We start from the raw sequence: 26,624 nt of genomic DNA on the forward strand, positions 1-26,624 counted from the left end.
CACCATTTTTATAAAATACATAATTTCAACTATTGTTTCATAGGAGTGTCCTGTCTGTAAAATGTGCTTATCTGGATGTGCTCTGGTTTTTCAGATTGCTTGAATCAGTTCATTGCACCTAGTTTAAAATATATGGCCAATATGATCTACAAATACAAATTAAAATGACCACTCCTATTTTCAACAAAGATCAATAAAATTTAACCTTTTTAACTTAAAAAAACAACAACAGACTATGTACGTAATTGAAGCCCTGATTTAGATAAATCACTAACCAGCATATTCAAGGATGAAATAGTCTGAAAGAAATGAACAAGAAACGCCTGATTATGGGCCAATCAGCCAATAACATATAGTGATCTGTTACGTATGAGACATGAAGAAGTATTTGAGTATCTATCTGTTGTGTAAAATGACAATAATAAGCACATAAACCAGAAAAAATTAATAGACACAGCAGAGGTAATAATTTTCTGACCCTTAAGAGGATAGAGACAGTCTGACCAATTAACAACAACATGTAACAGAACAATTAAATATATTTTCAATAACTAAAACAAATTATACTCATCCAAGGAGTCCTACCAACTGCCTAATAGATCAAAGCCAAAGAAAAGTTGGGACCCACTCTTTACACTAGTATAACAAACCTCTCTCAAGGAATCTAATAATGGCCTTTATATAACTGTGGTATAATTTCAGAATTTATTTTACACAAGTATGGCTGTCTTCTGGGTTGTTGCACCACGTAGTCTGGTAGAAGTTTACCGACGTGATGATGGAGGCAGTAAACTTCTACCAGACTACATGGTGCAACAACCTAGAAGACAGCTATTTTCAGAATCACCACCGTGAAAACCTCAAATCCTTTATTTTACATCTCAATTTAAGTTATCCATTCAATTATCGAAACAATACACATAACAAAAATATCACACTCTGGAAATTATATGGAAGCAATGCATAGTCAATTCAAAACATTGTCACTGACTTCACATTAGACATGTAATTGATTTATTCCTTTCATGGCTGTGAGGTGTGATAACAAGCTTCTAAAAGAGGTCAGTGGATCATGAAGTATATAAGCATCCTAACAGTATTACTAACCATTCTTTGCTTCAGACTCTGTCACTTACCATCTGGTAATGTTGTGAAGTTAACACTGTATGGAAGTGCTGGATTTATTAAATTGTTTTGACTCCTAACAAACACACTGGCATGGTACTGTGTGTATGGAATTAAGTTTTCACACCTAACGAATGGTTCTTGTAGCGTTCCTTGCACTACTGACATTATCTGAGTTGTTCTGGCCCATGGACTCAAACCAATCAATGTTACATTATAGCCTCCAATTGAACCTTTTATAGCTGTACAATCTTTTGGTGGAGACCAGTATAACATAACATATTCTTTATTTGACTCTACTGAGCGTTTGGCAGGTTCTGGACGAACTTGTGGAATATCTGAAACAAAATTCTTAATTAGCTGGTCCAAGATACTGCTGAGCTGCAAATTTAAAATACACCAATTGATAACATTTGCTATGAACACACAGTACCTCATATCCCAGTGGAAATTGCTGACTAAGCATAACTGAAAATTACATAATAATGAAGAAAAATAATTAAGTATGTAGCTACCACTGGTTGTGCTGTTGCAAGGACAATAATCAGTTATCTGCACAAATGAAGAGAGCTGATTCACATCCTTTCAGCAATTTCTGCACATTGTGGTGATTTTTCTCTCTAACTGCATCCTGATTTATTATGTCAACTGCAGAATTCCATACATACACTCATACTTAAGCAATTTCTATCTAAGTCCATTCCATTTTATCAACTTTCAAGAATATTTCCAGTTCTTGCACTGACTTCTTTTCATTACATTCCCTTCCAGTACCAAAACAACTTATGCTGCAATTTTTATACATTTGAATAGCAACAATGAAGAAAAATCAATACAATTTTCACCATACGTGACTCTAACTTGTATTCTCTTGCAAACACTCAAGCTGAATGACTCCATTTTCCACTCAATTTATACAACACACTTGTTCATTACAACCATTCCATCTTTCTCCTAGGTCCTCCATGTGAGTCAGATCACTCAATATTGGACATGTTCTGTGCATTTGGGAAAATGCTGGTACAAAAACCATTCAAAAGATATTTATAATTTCAATTATTCATGTTTTCAGTACTTGTTAGCAGTAATTCCTAATTAAATTTATGAATTAACAAAATTTTGAATAAATCAACATATGAAAGTCCTGTTCCTGATATGACAACTGACAATTATTCTAAACTAGCAGAATGCCTGTAATGTTACTGCATTAAAAATTTGAGAAATGTTAAAATTGTTTTATCAATCTTTCTTGCCAGAATCTTATCATAAGCCTAATGTTCTAAGAAGAAGGCCTATCACTGAATATCACAGAAAAATGAAATGTGCAAACCCAATACTATTTGTCTTCATGCGTAGGGCAGTCAAAAGATTCCCCCGGAATTCCCCTGCAGACGGAGAATGAGAGATAAGATAGCGCACGCAAGTGTTGTGGTGGGCAGCCGAGAATGTCTGCTCGCAGTGGCAACAGGTCTGGACAGGTTTCGGCGTGCCGTATCGTTATTGTTCCGTTTCAGTTAGACGTGGGTGTAGGTCATTCGGCGCAATGTCGCAGTTCGAATAGCGTTCGAACATCAAGTTCATGTGCGAATTGGGCAAATCTGCTGTAGAGACGCTATCTGCCCTGCAGCAAGTTTACGGTGATACTGCACTGAAGAAATCCGCAGTTTACGACTGGTTTTTCCTGTTTAAGAATGGGCATTAGACGTTGGTGGATGACCAGCGCAGCGGGAGGCCTTCGACATTCAGAACCGCGGAAACGATTGAACAAGTGCGACAATTGATTCTATCTGATCGCAGGATAACCATCGTGGAGTTGGAGCATGAAGTTGGTATCTCTCACTGATCCATTCATGCGATTCTGTCCGACGATTTGAAGATGAGACGTGTCAGTGCGAAGTTCGTTCCGAGGCAGCTGACTACGGATCAGATGGAATGTCGCACGATGATCGCTCGAGATCTGTTTGAGAAAAGTACGCAGGACACGACGTTTCTCATAAAGATCTTCACTGGTGTTGAGTCATGGGTGTTCGCCTACGACCCGGAGACGAAGATGCACTCACCCGAGTGCACACAGCGTCGTTTGCCCGACCAAAGAAAACGCCTCGTCCGATCCAAGGAAAAAGTGATGCTCATTGCATTCTTTGACATCGACGCACCACGAGTTCGTACCGTCTGGACAGACTGTTACGGGTCATTTCTACGTGCAAGTGTTGCAGAGGTTGCGCCAAGCAGTTCGGAGGAATCTGCGCGACAAATGGCAGGGTGGGTGGTTTCTGCATCACGATAACTCATCGAGCCACACATCGCTGGTTGTGCAACAATTCCTCGCCGAGAAAAGCATTCCCGTCATCACCCAACCACCATACTCTCCGGACCTCGCTCCGAGTGACTTCTGGCTGTTTACTACTCTGAAATGGGTCTCAAGGGGACGCGTTTCGCAACCATGGAGGACATCAAATCGAATGCGACGGCCGAACTCCGGAAGATTCCAAACAAAACCTTCCGCCGGTGCTTCCAACAATGGCAGGATCGATGGAGCAAGTGTGTGTGCGCGCAAAGGTTCCATTTTGAAGGTGATTAGGTAAGCGTTGCCATATGTCCCACTATTACAGTGCTGTACCACAAATCCGGGAACTTTTTGACTGCCCTTGGTAGTGTTATCTATAGTAATTAGTTTCTGATATATTGCCCAGAATCCCTTCTGGATGAATAAATCTTCAATGGGTCTTGAACCTAGGAGAGTTATTTGGGATTGCAATCTTAGTTCCTGTGATCTTCTCACCAAAACAAACAACTTTGATTTCGGGGCTGTTCTTCTATTATGTTTAATTTCCCACGTACAGAAACCATCATTACTGGGTCTCAAATTCAGGACAGTTTTGGGGGGTTGTAGCCCATTTTTCTCTAATCTCCTCTTCAAAACAAATAACTGAGGTACTGGTGCTGTTCTTCCACTTTTTAATGAATAAAACACAAACCCACAATTTCAATTTTAGGTGATCACAAAGTATCATGATTTACTTGAATTTTATTTCAAATCAATATCATTTTACTGTACTTTGTTTCCTGATCTCAAAATTTGTTAATTCAAATTGCTAACACTGCATAGCAGGCTATGGGTGGGATTTTGTCACTTCATGTTCCACCAAGTTACTAATTTCAAAAGTTTCATCTCTAATTCTAGTGAATAACATGCAATCAACACTTTCACATTTTTAATACTGAACACATTTTAAATTACTTATAAATCCAGTTCAGCAAACTGGTTTTGTACAACTTTAAGTAGTTCTGACTGACATGAATTATACGAGGTGCGATCAGAAAGTTTCAAGACTGCGCTTATAAAAACCCGTACACTTATCTCAGGTATTAAATTCATCCATCACCCTCGACGTAGTTCCCCTGGGAGTGAACACAACGATTCCAGCGCCGCTGCCAAGCCTGGATGCATCCCTGGAAATCTTTCTTTGTCAACCTGTCAAGCACCATCTGCGATTCTGCCTGAATCTCTTCTATCGTCTCAAATCTCCTTCCCTTTAGCTGAATTTTCATCTTTGGGAAGAGGAAGAAGTCACACGGCGAATAGGGAGGGTGCGGGATGACGGCCATGGTGTTTGAGGCCAAAAACGGCCGAACTTTGAGGGCGGTGTGCACTGGCGCGTTGTCATGATGCGTCGCATGTGGAGTTCTTCCTTTAGAATCAGCTGACAGGTCCCATAGCCTATCCCAACAATGTCTCACAAGTCGTTGATGGTACGACGTCGATCTTCGTGAATGGCCTGCCGAATCTTCGTAACATTTTGGGGCGTTGTGCTCGAAGATGGTCGTCCAGAACGCTCGTCATCATCGACAGAGGTTCGGCCATTTTTAAAACGTGAATGCCACACAAAAGTTTGTGCACGACCCATTGCGGACTCCCCAAATGCTTGCTTTAGCATTTCATAGGTTTCCGTAGCCGTTTTGGCGAGTCTTTGGCAAAATTTGATGCACACGCCATTCCGAAATCGCAGGAGGGTCGGTGTAGTGCACTACCAAAACGCCCGTAACTAAGAAACAAATATTAATTCGATGATGCCAGCTGGCACACTGATTCACTATGAATGTAGACCGCACCCCCTAGCGGCAGAAGCTCGTCCTACTTCCGGTTCGCCCTGTATTGACACAGTCTTGAAACTTTCTGATCGCACCTCGTATATCCTGAAAGAAATACACATTGAGGGTAATGAGTTTTCAGGTTTTCATGACAGCAGGTGTGAAGGTAACTGACTGACTTCTGGGTTGTTATACGAAGTGCTATCCAAAAGATCAGGGAATTTGCCCATAAAAAATTGCTTATCATAACCCCTAGTTTCCACCGTCTCCTTCAAAGTAGTCCCTTTGGTCATGGATTCAGCGATCCTAGCGTTTTTCCCCATGATTCCATGCATCCCTCGAAGTCTTCAAGTGTGAGTGTTTTAAGCACCTCCTGAGATTCTGCCTGGATCTCCTCAATTGTGTCAAAACGACGGCCTTTCAATCGAAATTTCATTTTGGGGAACAGGAAAAAGTCGCGGGGGGCGAGGTCAGGCGAATAGGGTGGGTGGGGAATCACTGGAAGCCAAAAACTGCCGAACAACGAGCGATGTGTGGGCGGGCGCGTTGTCGTGGTGGAGAACCCAGCTGTTGTTCTCCCACTTTTCCGGACGTTTGCCCGTAATGGTCTCCGTAGCCGCTTCAAAACTTCACAATAAAACTTCCCGTTGACGGTTTGATCGCCTCTCGAACTTTCTGCGATGTTTTCCGGTGTTGTGCTTGTCGATGGTCGTCCTGAACGCTCATCGTCGTCGACAGACGTTCGTCCATCCTTAAAGCGTTTGTACCACAAAAAAGTTTTACTTTGACTCACAGCATTCTCACCAAATGCTTCCACACTCATGCGGTGGGTTTCTGCAGCAGTTTTTTTAAGATTAAGGCAAAATTTGATGCAGATTCTTTGCTCCTTAAAATCTGCCATTTATACAGGTTTAAAAAATCGCCGAACCACTACAACACAACGTTACGAAAACGCACGAGACTCAAGAACGCGGCCTCTCGCCTTCACGGCTGTTGGCACACTAATTCACAAAGGGTACTGCTCGCCCCATCTAGCGGTTCGCGCGTGGAATTCAAATTCCCCGAACTTTTGGGTAGCACCTCGTACCATGTCTGACTTTGTACAAAATCTGATCTGTGTGAACACTCTTAATACATCTGCACAGACAGAAGTGAAAACGGCACAAATCTGAGACATGTGAAAATCAACATTACCTGAGTAGCATGTATGTGTGCGCGCGCATGTGCATAAGAATGTGTGTCTGTATGTCTCTGTAATATCTCAAGGTACCTTACACCAAATATGGCACTGTGTCAACTACTATTGAGTGAGAATAATTTGTGTTTTACTGCACTGAAAATTGTCTAGCTAAGGCTATTTATTCAGTGTTGTACAAAAATAAATAGAGGGGGATTAAATATATAGCCAATAGGCATTAAAATGTAATCTTATAGACATGCATAACATTTGAAATGTGTATTCATTTAATATGCATGGACATTTGTGCCTATTTCTTCTTTACTTTTCAATTTTTCAATTACAAACACATACACTCAGCCGACCTTGAGTTTATGATATCAACACTCACATAATTCCTTTTTATATACAGTCTTTGCAACAAAAACAAGCACTTCAAATTTCCTAAGTCCCAAACTGGTAGTGATGTAATTGTACAGGTTGCATCATAATTGCAGTCATTTGTCACATTCAAATACAGAACTCTTAAATTAGATTGATGATAAACAATAAATCACAGGAAAATAAAAGAATATTGCTTCCTTCACACTTCTAGCCTCACCAATGCATCAAAAATCATAGTGATAATGTGAATCATAATACTGAAGGTTACTGTTTGCTTGTTTACAAATAGATACTGGAGTGTACAGATAAACAACAATAAGAAATTAATTTTTAAACATCACAATCTGCACATTTCAGAATACATTTTCAGTTGCTCTTGGTATGAGTTTTACAAAGAAACTTTGAAGTATATATAGTGAAATAAATGACAAGCACAAAATGTTAATAATTAGGCCAACTGTGTAAATAGAACACACATTAAAAATACATTTATATACTAGGACTTGAACTAGTAAATATGATGCCAGTCCCCACTACAGTAATTGGTCTACAAGAAAACATGGGCAACCAACAAAAGCAGAGCTTTCATCCCTCTCTTCATTTCTACAGACTAGAACAGTCATTAATATTCATTCGTGTCTTTTTTAAAATTTGGCAGATATGCTGATATTCTTTTAATAAACATCTAACAAGAATCATTGTAGGAAATGGAAGGTATAGAAAAGCCGCATACATACCAATAAAAGGAGATTAAAAACGACTATAATTACGATGGCAGCTTAAGACCCTGGCCACACGACTGTTGCAACAGACGTAGATGAGGACGCCACACGAGCACAGTGTGATGCGTCAGTTGCCCCAATGGAGCTGGAAGAAGCTGTCGCGTACTGTGGTCTTGCCCTTCATAATTCTATGACGGACGTCACGATGTGCGTTACAACGGACGTACTTTGTACGGTCGTGTGGCCCCAGCCTTAAGCTTACCTCACCCTCACATATAGTACCAAACTCTGAAAATACATTACCCAATTCCAGTGTCTCCTTGGTTATACTTGCAATTTTGCCATATGCAACAGTATATGCTGCAACCCCAACAGAGTATTCAGAGTAGGCCAACAAGTTATTTAATACAACAAACGTTTCCTTTGTTTTAACTTGTCCCTTTGATGCATTGTTTGACTTGTATCCACCTTTGCAGGACTTGTATTTGTTATGCTGAAAGAAATAAAGTTTGCATAAAATTATCAGAGAAGGCAAAAAACAAAGACAATCCACTAGCACAGAACAAAGTCAAAGTGCTCATTATTATAACTCACATGAAGAAATGTTACAAGAAAACAACTTCAGTGTCAAAAAGTCTATCATTTGATAAATGACTTCTGTTTTCCTTACACTAGGCTGTCATTAATGAGATATAATGCAGTAAGCATATCAGTTATTTTAAATGCTACAAACAGCATGCAAATGTTATTGGAAAGAAAATACAACGTGGCATTTTTAACATATATTTAATTAATCTGGTCCAAAGTTATTGCAATATAGAATAATACAAAAATCATTCCTGTAAATTTGTTTTATTAAGACTGGGAAAATAACATTATTATCAACTTAAAAAACAATGCTGTAACTTGGCATTTAAAGAAGATTTTAATAACTTTAAAAACTTATATTACAACCCTATTAATGTATTAACTTATGTGTTAAAATTACAAAGGCAGTCAGATTGGAAAGTCCATTTCTGAGAAATTAATGTTATTAGGATGGAGCAACATTCACTTCAGTCACCAGCTTCCAGAGCATCTAACAATATCCCCGGAGGTGCAGTAGGCCAATTGAAATTCAGATGAATGGTTTGGGTTCAGATGCCAGGATGGAGTGGAAGGCACATCACAAGAAATCCAAAAGAGATTGGAGTTTCAAAATGGCAGATAAAGTACAAGTAACCACTTGAAGTAAAATAGAAGCTAATGAATATTTCAAATATAAAGGGTTCTGAAGATAGTGTACTACATTAAAAATTACTGGATTTCTGGACTTTGTTCATTGTCTGATATTAAAAAACACATATCGTTTTGGAAACTGGAACTGTTTCAGTCACCAGATAAAATGAAGAGTGAGAAGGGGCACCTACTCAGTTGCGTCTATTAGAAGAAACTGAGCTCAGTCACTGGTCAATTTAAGTTAGAAAACAACTACAACCTCAGATCAGGTTCTGTCAATGGAAAATTATAAGAAATTGCACAGTGGAAATTGTGGAAATGTATATGAAGACCAACCATGGCAGAAAGGAAAGAAGGAATTAAATGCCTCAAACCAAACTGAAAAAGACCCTGATGTCAGGGGCTTACACTGTTGTTTCTTCAACTTAAGTTATCCAGTGATTGATGTCAGATCTTTCTCATGGATGCAACTAAGTAGGTGCCCCATCACCTTATTGATTCAACCTGGTGTTTTCCCAGTCATCAAGTCCATAGCCAGTCACTATACTTATTGAGCTATGCCAGCTCATGAACAGAGTAATCAAAATTTGCATGTCCATAAAATGTGTTAAAGTGCCTTTCACAGATCTCCTGAGAAAGCAGCCAGCATCAGGGACAGCACTGACTAAGTCAATGCCATCAACTACACAGAAGAAAAAATAACTTAGCATGCTCCTCATGATTGAAAGATATGAGGTTTAAAACTTAATCAAAGGAAATCTCTGTGGCCTGCAAACACTCAGATGTGGCTTCAGCATATTTTCAGATGTATTATCTTAAATTGCATGAGAATAGGTGATTCAAATGCCACACTACAGCATTGCCACCTGGACTTTGGACCTGAGATTAATAATTTAATAGTACACTAGTGTACTGTATGATCGGCTGGATTGAGCATAAGCCAGGATGCATGGGCTGTAAAGGTTAAATGTCAACAATTTAGCCACAAAACTTGATCTGTAATATAAACTGAATGAAGGTATCTTACATGATTATCTGAATTCTTTAAACTGGTGATATAATATAGAACTGTTCCATATAAAATATTTTAGTGCAGGACAATCCTAACAAATCTCTGTCTAAACACCACTCACTATGTGTTTCAAATGAGGGTTATGTGCACTAAAAAAAGCTACTCGTAATGTAACTGCAGTATTAAAAGGCAACTTGAAATTTGCCTTAAATCTCAAATTGTAAAAACTGTTGTGTTAAACAAAAAAGGAAAAGTAAATGTACAGAGTGGTACCAACAAAAGCTTTAATAATTTCTGTGTATAGTGAGTGAGCAAGTGAGTGAATACATGAGTGAGTGAATGTGGAAGCACAAAATGCATAAAAACATACCCTGTAGCTGACATGATAATGTTTGATGATTCCATTAGGTTTACTTGGAGCACCCCAAGATACATTCAATGCAGTTGAATTTAGTGGCATTACAGCAAGTGATGACACTTCAGAGGGAGCTACAAAAAACACATACACAGTGAGCTGATGTTTATCAAAATGTTTCAGGAAACTACAATTATAATTGTAAATCTTATTTAACATTTTGTAATCCTTTGTCAAGCACTTTTAAAACCATGCTCCACAGCAATTCTGACTGCAGTCAAATAATAACAACAACAACAGCAATAATTAATTTCAAATTAATTTATAAAAGTTGTTTGCCAACAGCAAGGAACCAAAATTGAACCATCACCACTGAACACATTCTCAGATCATGGCACTACACGAAGGATAAGAAGTAGTTCCATGTCCTGCACTTAACTTACCTTGCTATACATTGCACAGAAAATTGGGTGACTCAAGAAAGCATACGGAATAATAAGGATGGACAAAAGGATTTCCACAAAACCTAAATTAATTTTCCTCTTTAAATAATAGAACATGAATCTAAAACTTTAATGTTTATTACACTTGATTAAATATGTGTTTCAACTTACCACTTTCAAGGGTTGTTATGTTGCCTGCAAGAATTAACATATTCCCATACCACAGTGTCCAACTATAATCTGTAAATGGTTTCAGGTCCTTCTTCTTAAAAGGAAACTGTGACATATTTTGAGGGTCAGAGGTCTTACTTCCTTTTTCTTTGACATCTACAATATATGAACCTGAAGGACAGTGATGAGTAGATTTCTGAAAATGTATAATGCATTTAAGATGGAAACCTCAAACAATCTGACTGCAATGTATCTAGTTGCAAAAGGCATAGTTAACTCTGGCAAGTAGCACTGTATAGATTACCAGTCAGCAATATTACACCAAGTCATAATAAAATTGAAGACGGGTGTCTTCTAGGTTGTTGTGTCATGTAGTCTGGTAGAAGTTTCTTCTACCAGACTACCCAGAAGACAGCCACCTTCAAACTCACTCAAATCCTACACACATTAAAATTAATATATAATGTAATGTAATTTGAACATGTGATGGATGGCGGACTGAACAGAAATGAGTGTTGACATTTGAGCCAGCACATTATGATGTTAAACCCTTTTCAGTAGCCTGAAACCTGATTTATCAACACTCTACAGACTTTAGTTACCAAAGAAAGTCTGGAATCTCGTTAGATCTAATTTAATATTTGTATAAAGCAAGTGGATTCTGTTTTACATGAGTTATTCTTTCATTCAGATAAAATTTAGATCTTTATTGATTTTAAGGTTTGATAAGTCTAACAAATGGTTAAATAAAGGATGTAGGTAGAATAGGAAACCAATAACTGGTGGAGTAATTTTAAAAAATTAACTACAGGTCAAACCCAGACAAAGCACTCCTCTGCATACAGAGTGCTTGGAAAGAAATGGTATATAAAACACTGCAGGGAACTTTAAAACACTCATTTAGTGGCCTTCCAGGTTATGATACTCTCTATAGATGTGTTGTATTTGGTTGTCAACAATTTGGATGAATCTACTGCCTCCTTTCTTGTGGCAGAATTAATCCCCAAATTTCATATAACTTTAAAAAGATTTCTATAGCTAATCTTAAATAAAATTGTGAAAGTAGAACTTCCACTTACCTGCCAACTTATTTGGAAGCCATAATTAAGAGGTTGTACATCCGCTTTATCAGGATCTGTAAGTACATTGTATTAATTATGCTTAATAAAATTACTTAGAATACTTCCATTCAATCTTAAACATGACAAATTTGCAACTTACGGATACAAGATGTGTTGTACACAGCATGTGGTATATCAGTGCCATAATAACCTGTTCCTGTCTCATCAATCAGAACAACTCTTACTCCATAGCCTGATCCAACTTCTAATTTAGGTATTTCATGCTGTTTTACTTTACCACTGTATGCAAATGTACCAAATGTAATCCAACTTCCTTCTTGATTAGCACTTTCAGCCTTCTGTGAAGGAGTTCAGAATAAAAAATTAAGTAATGTTTGAAGCTTTAATAGAGAATAAATGTACTAAATCACACAGTCACATCAAGACTGAGAAAAAATTTGTAACTGAAATTTAATGTAGCTGATTAATAAGATTTTAGTGCAGATAAAAATCTCTGCTACTATCAAACTCATTTTTGCTTCAATATGAAATGAGAAAGGTCCAAGGAAACCAGGTGGGACTGAAATTGAATAGAACACATCAGCTTCTGGTCTATGCCATGATGTAAATCTCCTGGGAGATAGCATAAATACCATAAAGAAAATAATGAAGTTCTAACTGATTCTAGTAAGGAGGAGTCTAGAAGTAAACATAGACAAAACTAAGTATATGTTGATGTCTTGTCACCATAATGCAGGGCAAAACTATAATATAAAGATAGCTAATGGATTCTTTGAAAAATTGGCAAGGTTTGGATATTTGGGAGTGACAGTAAAAATTCAAAATTTTGATTCATGACCAAATAAATAGCAGATTAAATTCAAGTAATGCTTTCTACCATTCAGTTCAGAACCTTTTGTCTTTTTGTCTGCTGTCTAAAAACATAAATATTAAAATACACAAAACTATAATTTTACCTGTAGTTCTGTATGGGTGTGAAACTTTGTCTCTAACACTAAGGGAGGAATGTAGACTAAGGGTGTTTGAGAACAGAGTGCAGAGGAAAATATTTGGACCTAAGAGAGATGAACTACTGGGAGGCTAGAGAAAGTTGCATAATGAGGAGATTCATAAGTTGTACTCCTCATTAAATATAATTAGACTCATCAAGTCAAGGAGGATGAGATGTGGAGGGCATGTAGCCCACATGAGAAAGAACAGTAGTGCACACAGTGATTTTGTGGGCAAACCACAAGGAAAGACCCAGACATAGGCAGTGGATAATAATAAAATGGATGTTAGAAAAGTAGGATTGGGTGGTATGGACTGGATTCATCTGGGTGAGGATAGGAAACAGTGGCAAGCTCTTGTAAAAATGGTAATGAACCTTTGAGTTCCATAAAATATTGGAAATTTCTTGAATGGCTGAGGAGCTGCTGGTTTCTCTGGAAGGGCTCGGCTCAACATAAGTATCATGCCCCTTTTAAGATGATCATGCAACTAGTATGTCAACTACTAAAATCATCAACTTTTGGATACACATACAAACACAGTTATAAAAAATGCATTTATGATGAATGTACATGGATAAAATTAGGGTGGAAGATAATCTTCAATCACTTATATGAATTTAGATCTTAAATTTTCAACTCAGATCGCACAGAGTATAATTTGGATCACACCGAACAACTCTTTCACCAATGATTGATTTGTATAAAATTTCATGCATTCATTGCCACTGATTGCATTTATCCTTATATAGCATATGTGCCTACTACCAACAGAAGCTGTACCATGCTAGGTAGATGAACTAAGCCACGTGTCTACCTCTCCTCTCTCTTTTATATTTTGTCTACCTTTCAACCTACAATGATACAATATTTATGTACATATGCCTATTTCTTCTTCCTCTTCCCTTCAATTTAGATCTCTGCCTTGTATCTTCCTGCATGAATGTCCCTGGTCTTCGTGATTGTAATGGTATCTTTCCCACTCACAAAGAGACTTATGATCCCTTAACTATAGTTGGGCTTTTCTAAATAAGCACCTTTATAATATCTCACACTTCTGCTCAGTTTAATCTCTTTCTTCTCATTTCATGTTTAGTTTTATTCTTATCATTTTGAGTTGAACTGAAACACTTTCTCTGTGGTCTACCTCATATATATTACTGTGGCTAATATGGAATTTCCAAGAACATGGATACTGCCTATCTCACAGGCAATTTTGTAAACGGTGGTGACCCTTGGCTTCCACAAAAGAAAGATAATGTCTTGACTACTTTAGCAAATATTAACTTAGCTTGTATGTAACATCCTGTTGTGGTTTGTTGAATTAACCTTTAGAATATCTAGCTATTTTTATCACTGTACACCCTGCTGGCCCAATTTAAATCCTACAGTCACACTATGCCGTTCATGTTTTTTTATAGAGTACAGAAAAACTAACTTAAGGCACAGTGACAGAATATAAACTTTGGAAAAGACCTAATTAGGTCTTCAAAATTACTCATGTTTGTTTCTTTTGGCATCATAATATCAAACATGTTAGTTATTGATAGTGTTGAAACTAATTACAGATCAAAAATTGAGAAGCTGGAAAGAATGTTAGATAATTCAATGGCACAACATGAAGAAGTGCTGGAGACAATAAATCTAACATAGACATGTTGCAAATACCATTAAAAAATTAGAAACATTTGATGATTTTTGGAATAGACAAATACTCATGAGCCATATTTTGATGCATATAAAATAACTATGGTTTTTTGGAATGATAAGGAAGATACATAACAAATTGGCATACAGAAAAAACAATTAGAATAACAAGAAGAGGTGGAACAACTGATTTTGTCAGATTCACTTCATATTCAAATAAATCAGAACTACCACTTTGGCTCAATCACATATAGGGATTGAACAGCATCACAATGTATGGAGAATATAAATATGTAGAGTTTATTCAACACCTGAATGGTTCAAAATCAGAGCGCACAATGATACTCATATTACTTGGACTGTGTTAAATAGATTATTCTGACTGAAAGAGACTGAGGCCAAATGGACAACACCAAAATGTTACATTCCAGGGAGAACCAGAGATAAAGAAGCAGGAAAGAAAATGAATAGAAACTCAAGGAGGACATAGGGCAAGTACAGGTGAACTGATCATATAGAGAAATCGTGCCATGGAAAAGAATGCTGGCAGGTCAGGAAGTGACATTACAAACTGGCTTGACATTGCAGGGAAGACAGTCTACATATGAAGCAGCAGGAGGAATGTCTTGAGTAAAACTGTGTTAACATCAGCAGGAAGTCTGGTTTAAGTTTCCATCAGGCAATACAACCTAAGAAACAGGATGACATCAATGTAATGAAGGAGGTTAAGTGAATATTTTATACAACTGGAAGGAGACAGCAACTGTAAGCAGATTTCATTTTTGAACAACAATACATGACTGTTGATGGGTTGCATTTTAAATGTTAGACTCTGTAAAAATGTCATACCTTGCCAGTACCAATGATTGTCTTTTATATGTACCAGTTCTTCAAACATCATAATTTTACTGAGCAGAATACATCGTGTTTCTATTATCATTCATAAAAGTAATTCCTTTCCTTCTTGTAAATTCTATTACTTACCACATATTGTACATGATACTTAGTAGGTTTAATGTCTCCAGAAATACTGATGTTGTCTAATGTGATAGTTATTGAAGTTAGAGTGTGTGAGATAAAACGTGGTGCTTCATCAAATACTGGATATTCTATGGAATAGAAACAATATTATTAGTACCATAGTATCATTTGTAATGAAAAAAATAAATATATCAAATGCTTTAAAGAGCATATCAAATGGATGCTCTTGAATATTTGCAAGAGGAACAATTCCAAACAATCTGCAATTTGCAGTACAAGTCTGAAAATTTTCTATTATTCCTCATTTTCCTGGAATTCTTTGTAAATCTTATTAATAGATGAAAAATGATTCTTTTCAAAATGCTGAATTTTTTTCATTTTCTGATTTAACAGCTATGACAGGTTAAGGTAAGAAATTAAAAGTAAACGGTGTATACTAATATCACTTACAAATACATATATATCGGTGTCATTGCCTCAGAAAATTCAATAATCACAATCACATTAATATTAATTATTAACTCATCAACTATGTTACAAAGACTCACGATAACAATTAGAAAGTCACACTCATCAAACTCAAAATGAACAGATACACAACAGATGACACCCATACATAACCCTGGAATCTACACATATATACCGTCCAGTCACTTAAATGTTATTGTTTGAACTGTGTGTGTCAGATGAATGAAAACCCACTCAGGGTCAGGGTGGAGTGACCTATCTCTAGTCAAGCCCTGTTTGAGGTGGACTGAAGAGCTGCCATATCCATCATGCCAATTCAGTTATACAATAAGTGTCTTCACCACATTCTCTTAGAGCCTCCTCCCATCAGTTTGAAATGTCACGGAGGGAAGGGTCACCATGATCTGCAGAGTTACCACTTCACATGTTAAACTGGAAGATAATGAATATCAACATTTGAAACCATTTGTCATGTATAATGTAGTGACAACCCCATTTCTTGGTAGACACTACATAAGGGGTTTGTGTTCTCAAGATGAGGAACTTCAGGAAATTGAGGGATACATGAATTCGGGTTTGCCTCTCAGGCACTGTGGCCATGTTCAACCCTAATATGTGGTATGTAATGAATTATGGCTCGTTGATAATTGTGTGGTAAAGGGAAAAAGAGTCATTATTTGACAAGCTATTAGAGCCGAGAGTTTGAAACTTCTGCACCAAAGTCACTAGAAAATAATTTGTACCAAGTTGCTGCCATTGATAATAATATAACGAGTTTGATCAGAGTGTATCTCCTGGAAATCAATTGCTAATGATAGCAAATTTGAGGCATTCTTCCGGAAGTGGGAAGACAAAAGATTCTTGGGAGAGGCTTCATATTGGTTTTATAAAATTCAGAAAACTATATTTTTATTTTACTAGGACAGTTATTCGAAATGGAGCAAGGCGTGGGTAATGTCAATGTTAGATGCTACTTTTCAAAATGATTTAAATGTGTAAAGTGTACTTACTCATCTTGCATAGTGGAGGCCTAAATCTCCTGTCACAGCCATCTGAACATATACCTCTAACTTTGTCACAGTAAGTATTTTTTGAACAATTTCCACATTGTTCCTTACAGTTCACCCCAAATGTACCATCTGGACAAGCTGAAAAGCATAAAAGAGAAATTATTCATGGAATATTATAATAAAAATGTCAAAATAAAAGCATGACAATGTTCATTCAACAAAAGTGGTTTAATATAGTCCTGTGGAAATATTTTTTATGTGGTAGCATCAAATGTTCTGGGACAGGAGCCATATCTTAAGTCTAGGGTCATTAAAAACAATGTCCTTCAGCAGCTATACATCTGTGTTAATGATATAGCTACATAAACCTTCTTCAAATATCCCAAACAGTGCTTTCAGATTGACATAGATGTTCTGACTCGAAATGTAGCAGTAATAAGGAACAGGAGTGCAACAATTTTTATTCTTATGGATGATTTAACTTAAGAGTTTTCTGATAGCAAAGGAATTCTAGAAATGTACTTAAATTCATTCCTGAGAAGTACAGCTTGGCTTAACAGTGGTTCATCAAAGCAATCACTACAGCCAATCACATTCTAATTTACAAAGGCAATGAGTCAGGGTTGGAGAATGTTTTAAGTGTTTACAGTCACAGCCAATCACACATCCATGTTCAAAACATGTTCTTTTACAAAGGTAGAAGAGAATGGCAATGTTGAATGTGCTCAGATCATCTTGGACACCAGACACACATGTATTTCAGCATTCATTCACATTATTTATTGTGCCACCCATACTGGATAAGTTAAAATTCCAGCATTGAAAATTTTGTAACCTTCATTCTTGTGTCACACTGAATAAAATTACCAATTGGGAACTTAGTTATTACAAATTTGTATGAACATTATTGCATAAAGACACTGCAGATGTTTCATGTAACATTATTAATATGGAACACTGTAACATCAAGTATATGACATCATTATTCAGAGTATCACCTCCCGTATAGTAATCACCACCATTACAATCCACAGCCATCAGTGCAACCAACCTAACACTTCCTTTAGCAACCTAGAAGTCTTAACTACAGTAACATCTTCTGTCAATACCTAAAGTCACTGTGCAGTAAACTTGAGTTATGAGATCCCAATACCTTGAGTAAGCCAGAAGGTATGCTAAGACTTGTTGTACAGCCATTCAAAACACTTCTGGAAAAAACACATACCTCATGCAACAGGATGTATTTTAGCTACTTGCACCTCTGATGCATCCTTGAAGTGACAAGCCATTTGGCAGAAAGGCGCATGTGGATAAGGAGGGCATAGTAGTGAGGAAGAACAAAAGTAATGTGCCTACGCAGTTGCTGCTGCATATGCACAGGGCGCAGGGCAATCATGCTAGAACACCCAATCTTTGGCCACCCATATTTCATGACACTTCAAGGAAATTTCCTTCTACAAACAACAAAAATTCTTGCGCCATTCTTTACTGACCACAGAATAATTATACTAAAATTGCAATTTATGAAATCAATACCATCAATTAAAAGTCTACCATTTTAAAACACAATACCCTGCCACTGAAGAAAGTCTCCAACACAGCCTTCCTTTCGAGGAATCCTGATGGAGCTTCATGGCTTTCAGAGGTGATAAATTTCACATGGAAAACTGGTGTTTAATTTAAGAATCATTATGCCCAAATATTTCCATTGCCAACTTCCCTACTTCTAATCAAAGCTTAATATTAGCCTGCTACTCTAATCTAAAGCATTAAACAAATTTGAAACCTTGCATAAACAACACTATCCTAATTTTTCTATACCCACAAACATGTTCACAACTACCTTCAATTTAGCTCTCTTCCACAAATTTTTAAACTTTCACACATCTTCTGTAAAGTCCATTACATGTTTTACAGTGTAGAACACATTACAGGGAAGTTGTGTTTCTTTGCACATTATACCAAATTGTTTAGAAGATATATTAGTATCCTTTCCTTCACATGCATTCAATCAATGTAATAAATAAATTATGAAATTATGAAAATGGAGATGCAGTTGGTATGCATCTCCAAAACGTTGGCATCTCCTGGCCAGTCTATATAGTGCCAGAACCCAAAAGAATATTAACAACATCACCACCACCATGCATTGCTATATATGATTATACATTACTAAATGTTGTTGTTCTAATTGTATTCTATTTATTTTCATAAAATATAATATTCTAAGTCTGTTTGCTAATGGATTTCCATTTTACTCTGTCATACTTGGAAATGGGGATTACCCCATTTGATCCACACAATAATCACAGACTGTAATACAGCACACATTTTAATTTTTTGTTAATAAAATATCTTCAACTGCATAGCTTTGGTTGAAATGAAGTGCTGTGAACACATGTAACATGTCATTTCAAATTATTTTAAACAATTAAACATTTAAATTTTGTTTCATTGTGAAAGCTCTTTCTTCTATACTTTATTTTAGACAAAACAAATAATGATAATTTTAAACAAACTCCAAGACTGGATGACAGTTTTAACAGGTGAAGACCATAGAAATCATAATGGAGGAAAAAATTAAATAAAATGATAACAAATTTTAATATGAAGCAGCTTAAAATGAAACAATTTCATGCTTACGTGTTTCACATCTTCGACCCTTGTATCCAGGATTACAGAAGCAGGTGGTTTCTTGACTTGTTGGTTGACACAAAACAATGCCACTACCACAGGGTTCAAGTTCAGGAACTGGCAACCTATCACAGCTTGGTGTGCAGTCAAGTCCACAACCTGAATGACAAATGCACTTTAGGATGAAATCTTGTAGAAGGTGGCATTTTAAAACCAGAGTAGCTGGGAGACATTTTCCATCAATTATAATCATAAACTTTTTATTGTGTTATATCCTGTATTATCTAACTTAGTTGTCAATTATGAAATTTATCACAAACAACTCATTACATAAACATACTCAGTCATTAAATACTTATCTCATTACCACATTTAGGGAAAGGTTGCTATTCATCTATCAACAGATCAATTTTTTCAATATATTGCCAATTGTTGTTTGAATAATTTACTGGTATCATAAAAAAATATGTAGCAAAAAAGACATATTGTTTTCATCATGTTCCAAATTTGTAGTCACATAAATTTAATGAAGCATGTGTTTGCCTTGTTCTGTTAGTTTTTTGTTAAATATTGCTACTGACATTTGTAAGATACAGGTATTGGAAAGAAGAAAGAATGGAATGAGTTTTGTCTTCAATTACAAATGAGGTCATGCACTTCAGTGCAACTCTTAGCACATTTTCTATATTAAAGACTGTGCTATAGAGGCATGTGGAGTGTAACAACTGATTTGTGGTTAAATGTAAAGAAATTATACATACATAACATCGTTTTACATTTCATGGATCCATGAGTTAGTCAGATGAAAATAGGATGTGGAATAATCCATAATATCATACAGGCCATACACATTACAAGTAAAAATCTGACTATTATATGAAACTTGATCTGTTTACCACTCTAAGTAGAAGAAGAAATTAAAACCATGTATTCAAAGTTGAGTGTACAAGTTTAGACTAACACCAACTGATTTGCATGCCATTGCATATCAATTTGCTATAAGAACACTATTCCAACCACATATTTGGTGCAAAAAAAATTGTCTGTTGAGAAAGGGTATTGTTCCTTTATGAGAAGCTGCTTTAATTTCTCTTGAAACATTAGTGTCTACACATACACAGAGTAAAAATTGTCTTACATAGGAAAGACTTTGTGAATTAAAAAGGCACAGGAAAGAGTTAAAATCGGTAAGTTCTGAATTATGTGTTCATTAATAGAAGGGTTTTTAAGATGTATTCATGACAAAACCACATAATAAAACACAACATTCAAGTATATGCATAAAGAATCAGTTTGGCAACACAACCAAAATAGCAGTTGCAGAAAGAATTTCTATTAAATTTCTCATTTATGGTCTGGATAGAACAGCTTACAAATCTAACTGCAGATGTTACTGTTTGGGAGTCATCATCACTGCCATATAGTCTTGTGGCTTGTTAGTCTCATGCTATTTCTATATAAATTGCCAGAATCATTTTCTTTTTAAGCTTGTGTAAATACATGCAACATTTTAATTTACTTGTATGTCATGAGAAATGCACGAATTAATGCTGTTAAGGCTAGATGAAAAATTAAAAAGATGGTAGACACTGTGAATTCTTCTCCAACTAATTATCCCTTCAATACTACCTTCACACATCAAAAAGTTAATGTAAAAATTACATACAAAACAAAGAAGTACTTTCTGTTCAGAAATAACTAATGTAAAGTTGTATTATTTCTTGAAACTGTGACTATGCACAAGTGTCCACAGATATATGAAGCGAACAACTCTATTTAAAAATATTTTTATAATTAATTTCTAGTTTTTATTTCATAATACCCATTAGGCGTAAAGACTCGCCACCTCATAAGCCATACTTAATTCTGAAGTAGGATACCTAAATCCTTACTCTTTACCACTTACAGAACTAGTTCACCTGTGATCATCAAAGCAACATTATCTATAGATATAAAACTGTGTAACAAATTACTGTACATTACCCGTGAAATATTGATCTGGCTCTGTAAGAGTGAGTACCGAGCTTGGGTACTTCAGTGGGTGACAGGATAAATCTGTTCCAGGGGAAATTGTCACTGTAGATACATGAAATTCACCTGCCAAAATAAAAGGACTACACTAGAATATTTCATTCCTTTAAATATGTTGGGTGTGTTAAGAGTAAGAAAAAATCATGAGTACACTTTTGTATATTTTAATCTTAAGATTCTTTGATATCAGATGGAAGCCTGTCTAGGACAGAGTTCACTGACCACCTCACCTAGACACTGCTCCTATTTGGCTGCATAAAGACAAGTGCATGGAGTTATGAGAACTGGCACAGGTATAAATACACATGTAGCCGTGTCACTAATTACATCAACCCTGATGATGGAAGTAAACACAGCCTCTAAAATGTTTGATTACAATACCATTCTCACATGAAGACTTCAGTATATTTTGTTATATATTCAACACACTGAAAAAATGTTTCAAATAAAAGTTGTAGATCTAAATGTGGTCTACATTTGATGTTATATGTATTTACAAATTTTGTACTTTCTGAGAAAACTGTAAATTGTAAATTTCAGCACAACTTCAAGTAAATAAAGTACAGTCCCTCTATACATTTAGTTCAGCCTCTGAGTATCAGATTCCATCAACATCTTTAGTATTCCCAGAGATCAAACACATGGACATATAGGAAGACGTAGTTTTCCCAGTACGTATTTTTCTTATAAACTATGTGCAAAAATTGCAAAAATGATTTCAAGTGTGGGGTTGAAATAAACAATTTCTGTTACATATACATTTATGTCAATAGAAAATAAGGTAATATTCCTTTGCTTACCTAATGGATTACATTCTCGGACACTTCCCATGGCAAAAACTTCACTCTGAATGTCAGAAATAATGAGCCTCATCCAATTGTTCCATGGCTCAGTTAGATTATGAATAATTCGTTCCTCGTGCCAAGTATCCTATAACAATGCTCATCAGTTCACAACACATAACTCACACATAAACTAGAGCAAAATCTTGTGATAATATAAGTGACAGAATATGGAATATAGAAATTCAAGTTCTAACGTTCCAAAGTTGCCTGCATTTACTAATAATGGGCACTATAAAAATTATTTCATGTAATATTGCACACAAAAGCATAAGGTTCAAATATAAAAGCACTGTATATGCAAAATCACGACTATACATATTCTTGCAGCACTCTAATTGCTGTTATGTGATGTATCAACACTCTCACTGCTTCATTAAAGTTGTTTAAAGTTGATTTTCACTACTCCTATTGATAATTTGATATTCTAATTAATCCATCTTTTAAAGGTTGAAAGTTATGTATACCTTAGACACATCAAATTTATTGTAAAAGAGAGCAGCACCAACTTACGAGAACCACAGTTCATGAAGATGAAGACATTTTTTCCCCTTCAGGGTTAGCTTACAACACTAGCTGGATGATTAGTGTACTGTCTGTAGAGGTCATAAAGAATTTTATTCAGTGCTAAAGTAGCAGAAAAAAGAAAATCTGTCACTACTAATTCTAGACACCCACAAAAGCCATCTTTCTATTGAAGCAATAGATGTTGCAAAAGACAATGGGTTTATCATGCTAAATCTACCCTCACGTATCTCAAGTAATGGTACTAGTGGGTTATCGGGACACATCGCTTTAAAAATAGGTTAGGTTAGGTTAGGTTAATGTGTGTGGATAAATGACATATACTTGAAAGTTATTATATTTTTATTTCAATAAATAACAAATTATTATATTTTATTTGGATATGCAGGTCCAGATATTTGACTCTCCCGTTTTGTGTCCCGATAACCAACAAGTACCCAAGTAATCTTCAGCCTCTGGGTGTGGAGGTATTCTATTCATTCAAGGGACATCAATCAGCATCACTAACATCACAGGTTGGAACAGAAGCTGTCGCACTTTTCAGTTTTTGTGACTCAACACTATCGTAATTTTCACCTTTTTCAACACTTTCACGCTTCCTTTTTACAATAAATTTATCCATGTTGCAATACGGAAAATGAAAGTAATGATTACTGTCGTGGTTTCAAGAAGGAACTGAGTGAATGATGACTAATGTGCACTTATGATTGATCCGTGTGTTAAGAAGAATTAAACAAACCGAACCTGCATTTCACAACAATGACCACACACCACAAAAAGACATTAGGATGGAACAGCAAAGTCAAGTAAAATTAAATTAACTTCGTAAATTACTAAACAATAAACATTATTCGCAGAGCCGGTAACGTACTACATATCACGACTCGACACATCACGAAGCTTGCAGACATTTAAGCCCGACTTAAACTGATCACAGAATTAGATCCGACGACTTGTTGGAGCTGTGATACTAAACTGAAGAGCATTTTGCAAAAATGAAATTGAAAGAGCAAGACCAGGCAAAATGTTTTGGTGTTGTTACAAAAACATCATTCGGTATTTCCGAGTCATAAAACCAGCAACCACTTCCCACATTTCTCTGCCGGCAGGGGCAATTGTCAAAGAACAGGGTATTATGAAGGAGTGCATCTGTTTGTTTATTGCCCCATCAATATATTGAAGTAGGTTCATTGCATGGTTAAAAGAAGAGAAAAACAGTTTTAGGGAAAACGTTAATCTCGCCAAATAGTGTTCAGTCAGGTTCCAAAGCACTATGTGGAATAAAAAGAAACAAGCCACCAGATAAGAATCGCATAAAAGTGAGAGAGAGAGAAAAATGGCGCTCCCAAATCGAATGTCCTTACGTCCGGTTCTCCTGTGGCTAACCCTAAATCTGGCCTTGATTATTCAGTGTTTATCATAATTTTTTTTTAAATTTCATGTACCCCCTAAGATGTCTTCGCGTACCCCCAGGAGTACGCGAAGACATCTTAGGGGTTACGTGAAATTTAAAAAATATATATATTATTTTATAATAAACACTGAATAATCAGTAATGTAATTTATTTAATTTATTTTAGGTGTAGATTATATATTATTTATAACTTGAATTATACACCAATAACCCTGGGGGGTACAAAGTTGAAGAGAAATTATATCTGGGGGTACTCGAACAAAAAAGGTTGAACACCACAGGTCTAGTGAACAGTTTAATGGCTTCCTTCACACGTGCCGTGTGTAATGCCCGGTTCCGTAATTTATCTACCAAAATTGTGAATTAATAATATTCAGTGAATGTGAATTTATATCACCCAATATGACAAATGTACATGTTGACAATGATTATCTATTTTCTTTAATTGAAGCGAGGTCAGTGCTCTGGGATAAAACAATTGTTGTGTACAAAGATAGAAACGAAACGAAAAATGCTTGGAGGGACTATTGTTAAAACTAAACTTTCTACAATCAAATGAATTATGAATTGTTCTACAATTAAATATAGGTATAGCTATAAAGATATGATTAACGTTCATGAAATTAAATCTTTGAAAGCTGCCATTTCAGAGATCCAACAGGTGTTAAGAAGTAGTCAGCTAAAAGATTTCTCACATTGTTTCCTGATATTCCGCCGCGCACTACTTCTTCACCACGTATTTTATCAAGTCCTGTGATTGTCAATGTATCCTCTGCCTCGTAGCCGTCTCTCTCCCGAACAAAGTTGTGTAAAACAACATAAGCCTTGACAATGTGTTCAGCAAAATCAGGTTGCAAGTTTATAGCTCGATGAAAGATCCTCCATTTATTACTTAATATTCCAAACGAGCATTCTATGTACCTTCGGGCTCTAGAGAGATTGTTTTACTGTCAACTTCTCCATGTTTGTGCGTTTCATTGTGGTGTTAACTTCTGTTGCAGGTTCAATTTCATTAGTATTACAGTAAACTCTACATTATCAGGGTTAATGAAGTGGAGAAAATGTATGAATATTAAAAAACATGGATAATACGAAATTTTTGTTTGGTGCATTTACAAATTGTCACAAGTCACTTTACTGTTATTTTACTGTAACCGTCCAGACATTAGAGTTCTGTGGAGCAACGCTGCAAGGGCGAGCTGGCTGAAATTCTTTAAAAACAAAGAGTCGTCTGTGTTAAGTAAGAAAGTAGGGGGAGGACTCACATGTGGTGTCTTTGGGGGAGTGAGCTAGCAGTGGTAGTTGGAAAGTGTGTCGTGGACAGTCGTGGAAAGTTTCTTGACGGTAGAGGTTAAGATTTTTATAAAGTTGTGTAACGAAGAAAATACATAATAAAAGTATAATTAGATCAACAGTTAATTATTATCTCTTAGTTATTCACTCGATCCCCGTGAACGACCCTGAGCCCCTGGCTAGCAAACAACTAAACAAGGACGGTTATATTACACACTAGTAGTTTGTGATGGCTACTTGCTTTTATGAACTGAATAGACTCCTCCTCATAGCAGTACAAATTCTTGTGACAGCCTAATTGTCACTGTATTTGAACCTTATGTGACCCATGTAGTCTAGAAGTGAAATGCTAGTGCCATGTAGTGCCATTATGACTCATGATCACTGATTTCTCCATCATCACCATTCTGATCCTTCCTTTTCCCTTCTTTCCTGTTTCTTTTATTTTGTGGTGCATCGACAATGTCTGTGTCTGTCAATACGAGGTGCGATCGGAAAGTTTCAAGACTGTGTCAATAGCGGGCGAACCGGATGTAGTACGAGCTTCTGCCTTTAGGGGGTGCCGCCTACATTCATAGTGAATCAGTGTGCCAGCTGGCATCATCGAATTAGCATTGGTTTCTTAGTTACGGGCGTTTTGGTAGTGCATTACACCGACCCTCCTGCGATTTCGGAATGGCGTGTGCATCAAATTTTGCCAAAGACTCGCCAAAACGGCTACGGAAACCTATGAAATGCTAAAGCAAGCATTTGGGGAGTCCGCAATGGGTCATGCACAAACTTTTGTATGGCATTCACTTTTTAAAAATGGCCGAAACTCTGTCGATGATGACGAGCGTTCTGGACGACCATCTTCGAGCACAACGCCCGAAAATGTTACGAAGATTCGGCATGCCATTCACGAAGATCGACGTCGTACCATCAACGACTAGTGCGACATTGTTGGGATAGGCTATGGGACCTGTCAGCTGATTCTAAAGGAAGAACTCCACATGCGACGCATCATGAC

At 36.4% G+C, this 26,624-nt stretch overlaps 1 protein-coding gene across 3 annotated transcripts in view; it reads right to left on the reverse strand.

Annotated features, from left to right (window-relative positions):
* LOC110831290 (uncharacterized) overlaps window positions 1-26,624 on the reverse strand; it is a 68,793-nt gene that overhangs the window by 24,964 nt on the left and 17,205 nt on the right. For all 3 annotated transcript variants that reach the window (XM_022067127.2, XM_087351394.1, XM_087351395.1), the window contains exons 8-18: window positions 22,342-22,471; window positions 21,494-21,607; window positions 19,520-19,669; window positions 16,877-17,014; window positions 15,402-15,526; window positions 11,921-12,119; window positions 11,779-11,834; window positions 10,700-10,895; window positions 10,101-10,219; window positions 7,804-7,993; window positions 1,137-1,463 (exon numbers count right to left, since the gene is read on the reverse strand). In XM_022067127.2, coding sequence (XP_021922819.2) covers window positions 1,137-1,463; window positions 7,804-7,993; window positions 10,101-10,219; window positions 10,700-10,895; window positions 11,779-11,834; window positions 11,921-12,119; window positions 15,402-15,526; window positions 16,877-17,014; window positions 19,520-19,669; window positions 21,494-21,607; window positions 22,342-22,471 — 1,744 coding nt within the window. The remainder of the gene's footprint in view (window positions 1-1,136; window positions 1,464-7,803; window positions 7,994-10,100; window positions 10,220-10,699; window positions 10,896-11,778; window positions 11,835-11,920; window positions 12,120-15,401; window positions 15,527-16,876; window positions 17,015-19,519; window positions 19,670-21,493; window positions 21,608-22,341; window positions 22,472-26,624) is intronic.

Source organism: Zootermopsis nevadensis, unplaced genomic scaffold (genome assembly GCF_977971745.1).
Source record: "Zootermopsis nevadensis isolate Lab colony 2312 unplaced genomic scaffold, Znev_1.0 Znev_ptg000019l, whole genome shotgun sequence".
NCBI lineage: Eukaryota > Metazoa > Arthropoda > Insecta > Blattodea > Termopsidae > Zootermopsis > Zootermopsis nevadensis.